Consider the following 16,511-nt stretch of genomic DNA (forward strand, 5'->3'; position numbering starts at 1 on the left):
AGATCCACTTTTAATCGCCAGTCAGAGAAACGCTCCCAGAAAAACGTTTTCAGTCAAAAAAAGTCTTTTCTACTTTCAAACATACCTCGTATACTAAATTAATAGGATCTTGGTGAATATATAAGATAAGATCAGTCATTTGACGCCTATGTGTATTGTCTAGATCAGCTTGTACGTATTTCTTGGCCAGCATCGATGGGGCTTTAAATAATTTTATAACCTTTCAAATTCCAATTGTCCGTCTTTCGTTTTTCCGAGAATTGATGGGTGGAGTGGGGGCGTCAACATTTGTAATCAAGAAATTAAATTCGTATAACTTCTGGTTCGCTTGACAAGTTGTGTCATTACTATAAACAAAATGAGCCGATGACACATGTTCCTACGGGCACTACGTAAGAACAAAAAAAAGAAACTAAAATCTCGTCTAAATAAATGTTTTCGGCCGAACGTGAAAATAATTTCCTTATTACTTTTGTCACTCTGTAAGTATATTATCAAATAATATTTTTTTTGCAGATGTGCAGGCAGACACATATATTTTTCGCATGTACACATGAAACGATATTTGATTCAATTATTTACAATATAAATACAGATGCCTTTCTCTACGGATCGTGTGACACAAAAATTAAGCCATTTAAGTGACACACACACACAATACACTATACGCTATGCAAGTATACAAACAAAATATTATATATATGTAATGATATGGATGAATGTGCATAACGTATAGATATATAAAGAATAAAAAGGGACAGTATAAGCACCATTGTAAGGCATACAATATTTATTATGTATTGGATGTGATTGTAGGCGCTATCTTATAAATCACTTAATAATTTTACAAAACAAGTTCGTGACTTTTCCAAAAATTTTTTTAGGCCCATCGCTAAAAATTATAAAGGCATACTAACTTTGCCTTATCATTCGCAACGCTCCCATATATGCGCAATGGATTTCAAAAAGTGTACATCTATAGTCCGTAATAGCGGAGAGAGACTCAAAAACGTGGACGCTTTATTGCTGTAGATCTTAAAATCACAGAAATTAGGACAAAACAAATTCCCATTACACACACACAGTATATTCTGAAATCGATCAACTTTCGAAAAAGTGGCTTGTTTCGTTACGATTTTTTTGGCAATTATCCCCTTTGCACAATTATTCACTTGGTGCGAAATCGTGTCTCTTCCTATTGTTAGAGACTCAATACTTTTCGGCTACTTTGGATGTAAAGTAAGGAGTATACCTGGGATCAGCTTACTGGGGTACATATAACAGAGAAACACGAACTTGGGTTGTAGCGATTCCAAAATGAGACATAACATGGGCTGGGTGTGCGATTAAAGGACGAACACGTACGTAGGAGCTAAGCGAGCTCACCAGGCACAGACAGTGACCATATTGCAATTATTTAGGCAACACAATAAACGAACACTGGCGCTGGCGACGAGCGATGAAATTGTGCAAAGTATATAGACTTTCCAAATAATATTATCTACGCATTCAACGACACGTCGCGGGAATTATCATTTTTTATTTGTTTGCAAGTCTGCAATTTTAATTTGAAATTTAATTTATTGTCATATCTGTTCGCTTCGAAGAGAAATGACTGATCAAGTCAATTAATTTCTCAAAGTTCTATTTTGTTCCACTATGATTGTGTGCATTGTCTAAGGCTGCAGAATAATTTGCATGCATTTTTTTCTATTTTTATTTTTTTTTTATTTTTTTTTATTTTTTTTTTTCATTTTTTTTTTAATTTACTTATTATTAGAAACTGAAAGTGTGCAACACTTTAAAAGTCAGTACCAGCCAACATCAATCCACCGACCACCTGACCTTTCTATTGTTAGTTAAATGACGTAATTACTCGCATATAAATATTGTTTGCCGCGAAGTTGAAAAGCGAAAACTCATTTGTATTCTACAGTATGTGTACACTTAGCAGACAGACATATATTAAGGTTGGCTTTATTTTAAGGCTATTATTATTATTATTATTATTATTATCATTATCATTATCATTATCTTTAAATAATTCAAGCCTAAAAGAATTGTATTTTCCTGGTTCATTGGAATTTTTAGTAGGTTTTTGTAATTTGTATATATTTTATTTTTATTATTTATTTCGCTTTAATTGATTAATTGCGGCAAGATGATACATTTTTTTAATCATTTTTCTTCGGCCTCTTTTGTTTATTACTTTTAAAATAAACTACATTTATACTATATAAACGGGATTACTCAGCAAGGTATCGTTTATCATTTTATTTACTCTTAGTTAGACTCTTCACAATTCTTCATTTTATCAAGTAAAATTAGTTTACAAATTCGTTTGCAAGCGAACACTTTTCTCATTAACAGGATTGATTGGGATTTCCTATACCCTCCTGCATAAGCAAGACCACAGGGCGGGCGTTACTTTTAATTTTCTATTTCATATTCTACAATTGCCAGGAACGCAAGCAAAGTGGAATATGAACAGGCAAACGAATGGCTAGACATAGGTAAAGTACTAAATACACTTGAGAATATATCTCATCTGCAGTTCTGGGTATATATGAAAAATGGAAAGAAAATCCTGATCTATTCTCAAGTTTCGGTAGTAAACATAAAAGTTTGTCTGCTATTCAATGTTTTTACAACGTTAAAGCCGATAGCAAAGGTAGTAAGTTGATATTAGGGGAACCTAGAAGTTCGAAAAGGTCGAAAAACAACTTTCTACGCTTGTATGCCCACAGTTCGGAACAATTCTTTAAATATGCCAAAGGCGCTTATTATTGCAAATGAATATAACTGAGTATTACATTATTTCTGATTTATGTTTATGTTTATGAATATGTTAATAATAATCCTATAAACAGAATTTATTGCATTGAAACCAAACGCTCGTAAAGCGAGCTTTATACACTTGCAATAAACATCTTTTACATTTTCTATCACCCCTACATCATTTGAGGAAATAAACGCAATAATAAACTCACAAAATCTCTATGAAACTGTATATATATATATATATATATATATATAGATAATATGAGAAATATTTACGTTGGCTTTTCTGGCTTTATAAAGAGTGCTTGAGAATCGTGTGAAAAGCATGGTTTCGAAAACAAGTTCTTCGCAGACTTCAAGTCTTTTCTTCAAATGATAACAATATAGAAATTTACATCCAACATAGAAGAGTTCCGCAAGAAGTACGCATTATGAAAACTTCACTGTGACTTTCTGAATATCGCCCAACGACTAGGCATAGATCAAATCTAAAGGTAAACCTGTTTTTCAATATTTTATGCGCAGGTATTCGTTCTATCAACGAGTACAATAAAAAAGGTTACCATGTTTACATCCCTGACGGATGTGTTCTTTAATAGCATGCTTCCAATTTTGAAAATGTTATCTCCACGAAGTGATTGGTAGGTAATCAGATCCAATTATGTCTGCCTAAAATCTCAAGCTTACATTCTACGCGGCCTTTAAAATTAATTCAGTCATACCGGCTGTTACACGAAATGGAAACATTAACGCACCCTCGTACAGTAGCGAGTACAAGAATTTCATTTATAATTGAACAAAAATCTTGAATTAAGTTACACACGCATATACCATTTTAAACAAAGCTGGAGTTGCTTATTGATTATGTAATAATATAAACCAAGAAATCTTCAATATATTAAATTCCATGCACTATGATCGCCACAAGACAACAGAGCTATACAGCATTTGCCATTGGTCTTGACACACTTGGAACATAGGACGAGGCGACGAAAATTCCAGACCGCCTGTGTAGCCGTTAAGGACGTTCTTAGTCCGTATCGGAGAATGCTTTCACATTTCCTAGATATATGTAATAGTTTCACGGTTTTTATTATTCATCACTTACAGTATTAGAAACAGATATTAGAATTGACATATGGAACTGAGACAACAACACATTTTGCACTTTACTTGTTCGGGCCGTTAAACGAGATAATAATATGGTCACAGTTCACAGAACATTATATATAATATTAGTACATCGCATTCATATAATGTAGAGGACTATGAATATTGAACGTCGGTAAAGGACTAGAAAGGAGAGCCATTCAATGACCACCTATTCACGGGGTGGCCCTACACCTGCGGGCACGGTGTTAATCAGGAATGGTTATAGGACAAGTGTGGTGAGGAAAGTGGGTGGTTTTTGTGAACGTTCAACTTCAAAATGGACCCATCAGGTACGGCAGAAAAGACGGCTACAGCTAAGCCGTTCCCTAGTCGGGCAGTAAAATTAAAAAACAACGAGTCACAGTAATCTGTTGTGCGGCATACAAATAACTCCGGGATGAGTGGGTGAGAACGCTGAGATAGACGTGTAGTCCGATTGTAGGATTTAATTGGTGAATATAAAAAGCGTAGAACAGTTGCCTATTGCCACATAGTCCATAAGCGCAGCAAAGCCCACATTACGTAATGCTCGAGGGTATCGACAGTTCTGGACACGCTTTCGTCACCCAATAACACATGAACCTGAGCCGTTCGCCTAGATGCAGCCGCAGTCGTCAGAAGAAAATTCTCGAGACTCCCGCTGGAGGCGTTGTAACGGGGGTGCAGTGAAGTATTTTTTGTACCTAAGCCCTTGACTGCGTCTTTCAACAGTCAAGATCGTTTTGTGTTCTCATGGCCAGAACAAGGATCAAGGGTTGCCGATTCTTCGGATGGTTAAGACCACCAAAAGAGCGGGGCATCCAAGTGTCAGCTTAAGCGATCCTATTTTGCTTGTTTATCATTTTCTGTGTATTTTTAAAAGTTCGCAACCAACAAAAGGAATGTTTATAAACTTAATTATATGTTTTTTATATGATTACAACGATCTATGAAACGCGTAATTGTTATTTAATTTTAAATTTTTTAATTCATAGAAGCACTTCTAATTAATGTAATAATCAAAATCAATTACATTTTGTATTGATTATTGAAAGAAATTTTTTTTTTTTCTATATTGTAGATAAGCAAGTAAAACATAATCAATGGACCAAGGCTAACCATTCGATACCCTATCCTAAATAATATCCTGCAGTTGGGTGATGTAATAAGGCATTCAGCATAAGGCATTATATGGGATTTGATCGAAAAAGTTGTCCGATCCGAAGGACCTCCAATAACGTTCACTCTTGGGCTAAAATACGTCCATGCACTAGATTCCCTCAAAATATCTTATAAATTACTGAACACAGAAAACAAAGGCAGGCAGATAACGCACAGATAAGCTTAGAATCACCTTTTTTTAATTGATAGGTACAATAATAAAAGGTGTTTTGCGTCTATCATTAATTTCTTCTGTGTGTAGCATGCATCCGCAATGCTTAATATGCTTAATAAAATATAATGTGAGCAAAAATAGATTTTCTCCTCTCTACAAAGTTTTTCAATGAAGTTTGTTTTTTTTCAGTTTTTTTCAGTTTATCGAAGATGGATCAATCATATCTATATATATACATATATATACATGTTATTGCTGATTATTAAATATTAATTATTTTCACTTCATTCAATTTATTAATAAATTGAATTTTGCTTTGTCCGTGTACGTAATTACGTGCATGTGTAATAGGTAAGGTGTTAATTTTCTTTACGGACACTTTTGTTTTGTTTTTTCAAATAACACAAAAGTTTTAAAGTTAAAATTTCATATTTATTAACTTAATTATTTGATGATATTGACATTGCTTTTCAATGTTGGGGCTGGTATGTGTTATTTTTATTTGAAAAACGAAATGACGGAAACGAATATTTATTTTTATTTTCAGAGATTTTATTTATTCTACGTGCACAACAGTCTTGGATGCAATTCTGTTTACTCTTTTTTTTTTATTTTCCTTATTAGAAGGCAGCTGTGTATAGTAAATATTTTTCGAGATCCTTTTTTTAGAGATTACTAAAAAAGGCAAGCCATCGGACATGACGTGGAAATGATTTTTCAAATTTTGTTAACCTATAGGCGAAAAAAAAAAACCAGGTAGAAAAGAAATAAAGATTAAAAATGAAAAGTACAACTTCCCTAGTTTGTTTGCATGCGTTACAAGTGCAAGAGTATAGCAGATCTGTTTGCTTTGTTTTACACCTTACATATATACAAAGGAACAATGGCTGCACATTATGTGATTGTTTCATTTTGTACATATCATCGAGAATAACACATAGATGTAAGCATTTTTAGCCGTCGTGAGATGACATCAATTCGGCGTTCAATACTTTTACCTTTTATTCACGGAATGCTTGTCACTGAACAGCTGAAATGCATTGAGTCGAAGCGCTTGTCCTTAACTATTTCATGCATTATTACGATCGACCCTTGCTCGCAAAAAGAACAAATAACACATTATAGTCCAATGGGCTCGACCTCGACCTTGGCCTCGGCCTCGGCCTCGCATACAAGCCACCCTGGACTGGTTTGAGATGGTCGTTTATTTTCTTCCTCTTTTCTTCTCCACGAAACCACTTATCTTTTTACCTAAATCTGGCCGTTTTTCTCTTTTCCTTTTCATAGACAGATAGATTATATTATGCATATGCATGGTTGAGTAAATGTTGATTAGAACAATAAAGTCTACGCACTAGTTCTGGAAGATGACTTGGAAGTAAAAGGAATATGAAACGCATATACTGGATGGGATAGATTGACTAACTCTCCCGATGTCAAGCGGATTAAGTAGAGAGATTGCTTGGTGCTAGAAAATAAAAAACTGTATAGTTTTAAAGGCGTAATCTTATGGGGGAATTATACGCACTACACTGCGTTAGCAACGTTTGCAAATGTTTGTGGGCGAAGCTTGAAAGTGAAGTGTATAAATTTTCCATAAATTTTTTGAAAATATTAATAGCATTTATCCAAGTGCGTGCATTATGTTTTTATAAGTGTACACACACACATATGTTACGTATGTATTCAACAACACTCTCCTCGATCCTTCGATTAATATTCTATTAGACGCCTGTAATTAGTAGGCAAAGAGGAAAAGGAAAAGATAACTTTTTCGAAATAGCGGATGGCATCCAATATCCAAAGATAAATCCAGTTTCTTACTTATGTTACTTATGTTATTTCGTTGAATAAAACGTGAAGGGGTCGAGTTACAATAAATCCCCGGTAGATATAGCGTTAGTGCAAGACAGCGAGGATCTCTTTTTTTAACATTATCCATCATTATGCGCAATACGCAAATAGAAATTAAACAAATTCGGTTATCCGGCAGTTTACATCTAATCTAATTTACTACATAAATATTTATAGCATAAAATAATTTGTTGAACGTTTTCGAATTCATAAATAAACAAAGCGCAACATTGCGCAACATTAACTCGATTGACGATATGCCCTACAAATCATCATAATTTCCTTTACACACAACTTTTTTTTGTTATTAAGTTAAATTAAATTATTTAAAGTTTGATTAGAGTTTTAAAAATAAAATAAAAGTCGCCCTGTTTGACTTGACTACCGTAAAAATATTTGACGCCACAGTAAGACATTCGATTAAAAGTCCACTTGAAAGAAACTAAACAAAATGTTTACGGCAAAGTGCCATCCAAATGTAAAAGTGTTCGTGCACTATTTACATAATTATAAATTTGAAGAGAATGGAATGAAATGGAAAAAAGAGGTAAGCAAAAATTAACATAAACATGCGATTATTTCATTTGTTCGCAACAACTAGCGGTGGGAAAATTTATGCAAAACGATTGACAAGTGACTAACTTTTATACGCGACATCCATTCGTACCCATATATACCCATATATGCAAGTTCATCATTTTGACGAGCTTACACATTCAAAAATTAAAATCCTTACAACTCGGAATCGTATTTGATAACATCAGATACATTTGCATAGACGCAATTCAAAGTAGTGTTAGTTAGAAAAAAACCGAAAAAAAAAAAACAAAAACGTAACGCGCTATTCTTAGTGTGTGAAATGCGTCTTTACTACAATTACATATGTAATTTATATATAAATTTCCACCAGAAAAATTTTCGCATATTTACCTTGGATTAGAATTGAAGCACGATCCGCCTTAAAAGTTGATTGTCTTGCTTTACATAGGAATTTTACTTAATTGCAAACGCAATCAATTTCTATTAGCATTTCAAACATCTATTAATCGATCTATTTGTTAGTCACTTATAATATTCACCTTTAGCAAGGTGTTTACAAATTCCTAAACAAAAAAAAAAAGCGTAGCTTGCTGTTTTTCAATAAAATTTCTCCCTTAGTAGAGTTGAGAGTTAAGAATCTCCGATCTCTTATCGGATGCGTGGCGCATAGATTGCTTTCAGTTGTGAGAGTGTGCTATTTTTGTGTGCGAATTTTTTATGCATTTGTTGTTGAAGTTGATTCAAAAACTTGCATCGAACTGTCGATCGCCTTCTCGATCTATTTGTTGTTGCATTTCGGTTGATGGGTTCCTTAGAATTCCGCAGAAATCTTGGGTTCACGAAAAACGCACGCATGGACATGGACCAGTTTCAATTTACTATGTTATAAGAAATAAACAGGACAAGTGATAGATTCTATTAAAATTCTATTAAAATAACAATGAATGTCCATCGATGTGCTGCTGTACAAACAAAGGCGAAACAAAGGATGTTACTTACATATTTATTAGAGAATTTGTTATAAAACGTTTGCCATGTGTTCTGTTCACATACGCATACATTAATATGTAATATTGATAAGTAGAACGCATGCAGCGTAGATAGATGGTAAAGCAAGGAGATTTCTAGAGAGGAAGGTTTAGAAAAATATTAAATAGCCTTCGATTTCCATTTCCATTGCCTGCCCGAATTTTATACGATTTTTGAAATTTTCCACCAAAATGCTTGAATTCAATGTCAATTCTATTCTGTATCCAAATGAACTCAAATATGAGCGCAATTCGAAAACAACTAATATTTTATTTGTTTTGAAAGTTCGGAGACAAAGGTGTTCTGTTCTGTGTTCGATATCGATGTCGATGTCGATATCGACTTTAAAGTTTCTTTTTGTAAATAAATTCTAAGTGTGGTGTATGTAAGACATCAAACTGATTTTATGTTGTGGTTTTGAAAGTAGTTTTTATAGATACTTACATAAAATGCTGCCTTCTTTTTTTTTTTTAGTTTGCTTTTTCTCCGAAATGATAAAGTTTCTTTTTAAAGAAATTTTTAGCAAGAGAGAAAAGGTTATTGAACGCACACACATAAGAAAGATAAATAATAATAAAATTACAAAAAAAAAAAAAAATAAATAAAAATAAATAAAAAGAAAGAAAAAAAAAAAAAAAAAGAAGCAAGTGAAAGGCAAAGCAAATGACATAATACGAACAGGAAAGATACCCTAACGACATTTAATGATTAATACGCCTTTCTAGCTTATACTAGACGTCAATCCGGTTCTGTTAAGGACTACTTGGACGTTCCGGATGCAAATCGAAACAGCGATTCATCTATAATTCATCCCTATTTGTTATCTTTTAAATTCAATCTTAAATTTAAAGATTTGACTTTGTTCGCATCCTATGACATCGCGCATACATACGCACATCTGCAGAGTTCTTCTCATTACGTAATGACTTGCTGATATCAGCAATCAAACGTTTTTTTTTTTTTTATTTTTTTATTTTTTTTTTTGTGGTTAAAGACTTTGCGACTTTGTATCTGGTTGCCCAGTTATAAAGTATCAGCTTTTTAAGCTGCGTTTTTCATATTAAAGTTAAGCATCAAACTTATAAATAAGAAAGAAGGCTCACAACACAGGCTCTCGTGTTTTATTATTTATTATTCTATCTCTTTTTCTTTTCTTTGGGTTTCTTTCTTTGACTTGTGAAAATTTATGATTTCTTCGAATCTGTCTCTTGAATTCTTTGCAGAATTTTTCTGAGGCCAGTGTGCAATAATTTCTGTCAGTGTATAACGATGGGCAGTGTTTAATGAACCGGTTTTTTATATATTTATTCCTTTAACTGACCATAAGTGAATCCCGTCTTGTTTCTCCTTTTTTTTTTTTTTTTTTTTTTTTTTTGTGTTTTTGCTTCTTTGATGCCAACAATTTGATCTTCTATTTCGGTTGAATGTGTGTTTTAAATTTTCTTATTTTACTTCTTTTTTTTTTTTTTTTTTTTTGTTCTTCAGCATGATTTTATTTAAAGCCGATAGGTAGCCAGAGTAACCTGGTGTGCAATTATAGTGAATTGAATAAATTTTGCACTTTTTACTTGTTATTATTTCTCGTCTTGTTTTAAACACTCTCTTGATTATAGACATTTAGGTAAACAGATATATGTACACGAATATATAGTTGAATGTAAATGTACACTGTTGAGGTAGATGATGGCACTAGAAAATTTCTTAGGTAGGATGCTGTACAAACTAGATTTAAGCAATTATATATATATATATATATATATAACGATCTGAAATATAAGATGTATGTGTCCTCGCTAACGTGCGCGAGGATCCGTCCAAGCATTTTTTTAAATGAAGTGGAAATTTCGACACTTATCTTCATAGTTAAACAGAGATTATGGTCGCGTTAATTATGTCAATCAGTCAATCAGTCAGTTTCAGCATACATATCTGACAGAATAGGAAAGTATCCGAGCAATAGTTATAAATGACTTTCATATTTGATAAATAGCCAGATGCAGATGTCTATTGACATCACTTTCCATACAACCTAATAATTTTAGCCCAAAATTTTTTCAATACTATTGTGATATTCATTTACAATTCTAGCCATGCTTGCTTGTGTTGTGGTATGTTAAGGTTTATGGGGAAAGAAAATGTAAAAGCATGCACTGGTACAAAGATAATTTTGATTGTGGTGGTGTGCTGACTTTGATTTAAGCCACAATTGCCGCCATGATCATCAAGTACCAAACTGTTCTTGCACCGTTTAAGTCTGGCTAAACTATTTTCAACATCCTCAACATGCTTTCAGCTTTGGTCCGAAGACTGAACCGGTAAGAGTTAGTTATATGTTGTCAATTTATTGTTAAACGACAATCTTTACCAACAATAATAATAATAATAATAATAACAATAATAATAATAATAATAATAATAATAATAATAATAATAACAACAACAAAAATTGAAGCTTAAACTGGTCAATACACATGCACAATTGTGGAATACATTAAGTTCAATTCACTTCTTTGTTTTGGACCTAAAGTTATGGTAAATGTGTTTGCAGAGAGTGCGTTTGATTGTAAGTCGCTATTTTGCCATTGTTCTTGCTGTGTGGCGTGCCGTTGCCAGTCAAAGCCCAGTTTTTCTTCTGGCTGCTTTAATTTTATAAAAATAGAGCCAAAGTTACTAGTTTCTCTACTAGCCATCGTCTACATACATATTAACAATTTTTTTCTATTTATGTTAATCGTAGTACAACACAGCAAAGCAAAATACATCTTTTTTACCATTTTTTTATTTTTTTTTTTTTTTTGTTTTTTTCATCCGATTAAAATTTGCGCTCATGTATACGATTATTCTTGCTATTGCTATTTTATTTCGCGATTCTATCGATACTAAAATTGATGAGATTTTTAAGGCCACAAGGTCGATCGCCATGCACATATATTAATTTTTTCATTCTATATGTGTTAGCTCGAAAAGTTCAGTTTAGTGAAACCCCACCCACCACCCCCGTTAAATTATATATACATATGCTTGATAAATGCAAGAATTTACGATAACTTAGTCTGATATTCGCAGGCTTAGATTATCATTTAAATTAACGCAGAATACTACTACTTTCAAAGGAGCAAAGGATCATCTCATACATAAAAATGGCCGCGATCGTGAAAGAAAATTGAACCTGAAAGAGAAAACTTTAAGAGAAGGGCAACGATTTTAATATATTCTCAAAGTTACAAGACATTACGGCCCGTTAGAGGATGTAATTTGAAGTTTTATGTATACGCGTTCAACCCCCAAAGGATCGTTTCATCTCGTCATCAATTTCTGCTTTCTGCTTTCTGCGTGAAAGGAAGTTTGCTTCGTTTGCTTCGCTTATGCGATTTCGTCGTATTTTACTTACGCGCAAAATGATAAAGTATTCGAAGTTCGCCTTTAAGCGTATCTTAATATGCGCGAATTTTATTCGATTTCTATTTTTTCAGTTGTTAGTTTAGAATCTTTTTACAAACACAAACACGTTTTGCCATTTGAAAACCGTCAAGACCAAGTAATAGCAAATTATAAAAACAATTTATAATATATATATATATATATATATGTATATGTGTGTGTGTGTGTGTGTGTGTGTGTGTGTGTGTGCACAATAATACAAACATAGGACGCGATGTTGTCCGTATATGCATGCACATGTACAGACATCAATGGAAACGAATTTCTCTTTTATTTCTTGTTTTCTCTTTAATTGATACACGTAATTACTTACTGAAATTGCTTTTAATGCTATTGAAAATTAATGGCAACACAATCCTTTCAATTGATTGCCATTTTTCGGCTTATAATAGAAAAACTTTTAAATAGTATATGCTTAATTAATTACCGTATTCATGGCTAGCATAGGCACGCATCATATATCGTATCGTATTGTTAAATACTTTGACACCAACACACAGACACGGTACATGTTAATGTAAAAATTTTATCTATAATTGGCAGCTAGAACTCGGAATTAAACATAGTCTAAAGGAAGAACATTCTATTGTGTTGCAGTAAAAATGTAATCATTCGGGGTTTATGCTTCGCACATACACTTCAATAGCTCATTGTTATGCAGTTTCACAACAACACATTGCAGACAACTAACACAGCGACTAAAGTCGTATTTACTCCACTTTTGGAAGAAACGGGGAAGTGATTAATTTATTTTGATAAGTTGACGAGAATTGGCTTAACGGCCGTCTCATGCTGAGTTTGTCAAAAATCATAACGAGATGAATGTGCGAAAATTGTTTCCTTCAAAATATTTTTTGAAATTTTAATAGTCAAAAGGACTAAATTGATTTTTCTACCCAGCCCCGGTGAACATATCTCAGGCGATGATATCACAAATCTAATATACCTTTAGCGGATATAATGTAATGTTAATGATCGGCAAATACATGGACGCGATAATTTTACTAATTAACTAATTTTACTAATTTACTAACTAAACAAATATATACATAATATACATAAATACCAGATACATTTCGCTTAATAAACAACGTGTCCGAGCCGACGCACTCCTTACAATAATTATAAAAAAAACATCATTTATATAAAATTCATGATTTGTCGGAACTTATAAGTAACTAAATCAGTTATAATATTCTAGAAAGGATATGTACGTTAACGTTAATCTTTGCTGAGCGACTGAAGTTTTCATTGCTTGGCCGTTACACCGTCGATAGATCCATTAAAGATGATCGCTTCTAATATTTTTCCTGGATCAATGTAAGCATTTTTGTTCATTCAGCGGACTAGGCAAACCAATATTTGCACGCATTTTGGGATTAACTCCTCGTACACCTATGTCAACCATGTGTCAACATAGGATCGACAAATGATCAATTAAGACGTTCGTGGTTGGTAAAACAAAATAAGTATAAATGACGTCAAATTTCCTGGGTTAGGTACATTCCATTTTCGATTTTCGGATTTTTTTTCGGTTTTTTTTTTTTTTTTATGTCATCTAAAATGTTGACTGTGGCATGGGGCGAGTCTATTTTGGGCAAAAAAAAAAAAAAAAAAAAAAAATGGTATAAGTAGTACAAAGCGCTTCACAGAAGGCTGAGAAAATGTCGCTGACTATGGCCGCCCTGGCTGGTCCAGCACGTCAACAACCGGTGAAAACGTTGAAGCAGTGAAGAAACTTACTATGCAGAATGATCGAATCACCGTTGGGGAAATTGCTGAGGATGTCGGCAATCGGTAAACTCAAGTCGTGCAATTTTTTCAGATGGTGTGGGCATGAAACGTGTGACAGCGAAGATTGTACCCAAATTGCAGCCCATTGTCATTGGTTGGTTGTAATTTTTTTCCCAAAACCAACACCATAATCATGCCTCAGCTACAGTTACCACGGAACACGGCCAACTACAAGTTTTGCCTTTTCCCAAAACTGAAACGAGCCATGAAAGGACTGGGAAAAGCGCTGGCACAAATGTATTATAACTAAGGCAGATAATATTTTTATAGTATTTTTCGAGAAAAAGAAACAATCATCATCAGTATTTTTAAGCACACCTCGTGTGTATGTATACTGCAGAGGGTTTAGAAAGATATATTAAAGGGATTGAGCACATAGACAGTAATTTCTTTACTAAATCGTCCTATTACGAATTACTTAATTACTTTCGTACAAACTAAACCGTTATCAAAATTTAATATGAATTCGTCTAATTTTAATATGTCGGCCAATGCTAGTAAATTTTCAGATGTTAAAAGTTAAATAATTACCGATGTATCCATCGCTTATTATTAGTTGCCATGGTTTGTTACAAACCCTTATAACAATGATTTTGCTTTTCATTGTGTTTAAAAACAGCATTGAACGTAAGTGGATATATAGGACTAGCGCTAGTTAAATGCTTGCCCGATTTTTGCCACCAAAACCGCAAATATTGTAATCATTGTGATTATATCCAATTAGTATAGACAAGTGCAACTTTACAGTTATAGAATAGAAGTTTGGCTACCAAGTAAAAATTAAACAATGAGAGTGTAGGAAAGCACATATATACCCTGTAACTGAACCAAGATAGAATCATGAACGCTTGACGTATATATTTTTAGTTAGGGGTTATTGTTTAAGTTTACAAATGGACACAAAAATAGGAACAAAGATAAACTTATAATCCGTAACAAATATCAATATAAATAAAACTTGGAGTAAATACTTGGCGAAAGTTGTTGAAAATTCGGCGCAAAAGTGATCCGTCACAAAAACAAACTGGAGTACAGTAAGTAAAGATGTTTAAGTTACAGGAGATATTGGAATAAAAGCCAATACTCTATGATTTGCTGCGTCCATCCAAAATGCTTGCAATTAATAAGCCAAGTACGTTTCGTATGCATGCGAGCGCAACGACCTACTAGTACTAAGCTCAATTGATTTAGAACGCTCATCTCTTCTTAATTGACGTCACAATGGCAGGTACTCTGAATTTGTATTTTTTGTTCTTTTTCTTTCATTTCTTGGCTTCGTAAAAATTAACTGACAGAGAAATAGACGACCACACCCCTCCAATGGGAGATTGCGGACTTAAGATATGAAAATGTAATATGTAATAATGTAAGAAAATTGAGGTAACCTTAGAGAATATATCTCTAATGCCATCAATAATCGCAGAAATATTTTTCGATCGATTTGCGGCCCCGTCAATTCGCCGTTGTTTATCAGATTTTTGCCAATCTTGCCCCAAAAGTGCTTTCTATCTCAATTATTGGCACCGTCGTATACGTATTTTCAGGTGTTATAACGAATATGAATAGTTGGTTAACACACACAGCACACTTCGTGGCCAAATTGCAATTCGTCACCTGTTCTCGCATAAAACTTGAACTGGAGCCTGAAGCCCCTATTAAAAACCCGTGCATCTTTTCGGGCTCATCTGTTGGTAGTGAACTTCGATCGCATTGCATATATATTTAAGCCAAGTCAGGATTCGACAATTCGAATTGTAAATGAAATTCGCGTTGAATTCGAGGTGAATGAAAGAACATTGTTAACAAGATTTAAAAATCAATGGTTATAATCTAAAGATTACATATGCAGCACAGTAGATAGATACGATTTAAAATGGATCGAAACATCGTAACATAATACACATATATGTACATCGTATATACGATGTGTAATTATTATCCACTTAGCAACTTTTTTGTGTTGTTGATCTATTTCTTTCTGTTTATGATGCGAAAGCAATTTCCTGTACGTAAGCTGTTGAATATGTCGACATACTTATGGCCAGAGAGTATACTATAATTAACATTAAATAACAATTTAACAAACTGATCACGCATTAAACTGATTTTTATTGGCGTAAAAATAAATTTTTAAAAAGAATTTTGACACCATTGAGCAAAAACTACTCGAAAAGAATTTCATCGTATCAAAGTGGGATAAGAACGAAGAATAAAGATCTTTCCTGGAATCAATAAAATGATTATTTGCTGAAAATTTTTTCTGCTAATTAATGATTTAAAGATTTCATTTTTTTATTAAATTAATGATGAATTAAATAAAAAACAATTTATTTTTCACAAAAAAAAAGAGAAAGAGGAAAGAAAAAGAAAAAACTGAAACCATAAAAGACCAGAAAAGAATGTGAAATGATTTTGCACTCATTTCATCGTCAAAGAAGAAAGCATTTAAAGCCATAATTAAATTTACAAAAAAAAAAAAAAGAAAGAAAGAAAAAATCAACAACAGGAACAATAAAAATTCACCACGTTCTAATAGCGAATGTATTTGAATGACTACATTAACACCTATATATACATATACATATACATATATATATATATATAT

General features: G+C 33.1%; 1 protein-coding gene across 4 annotated transcripts in view; it reads right to left on the reverse strand.

Annotated features, from left to right (window-relative positions):
- LOC119642438 (serine/threonine-protein kinase S6KL) overlaps nt 1–16,511 on the reverse strand; it is a 73,368-nt gene that overhangs the window by 13,914 nt on the left and 42,943 nt on the right. Inside the window, exon 9 of one of the 4 annotated variants that reach the window (XM_038041612.1) lies at nt 8,315–8,766. The exons of 2 other annotated variants lie outside the window; for them this stretch is intronic. In XM_038041612.1, coding sequence (XP_037897540.1) covers nt 8,638–8,766 — 129 coding nt within the window. In that variant the 3' untranslated portion in view covers nt 8,315–8,637. Of the gene's footprint in view, nt 1–8,314; nt 8,767–16,511 lie in introns of those variants that run through there. One more of the 4 variants, XM_038041619.1, reaches the window with a different exon arrangement.

The sequence above is a fragment of the Glossina fuscipes genome, unplaced genomic scaffold (genome assembly GCF_014805625.2).
Source record: "Glossina fuscipes isolate IAEA_lab_2018 unplaced genomic scaffold, Yale_Gfus_2 0, whole genome shotgun sequence".
NCBI classification, from domain to species: Eukaryota; Metazoa; Arthropoda; class Insecta; order Diptera; family Glossinidae; genus Glossina; species Glossina fuscipes.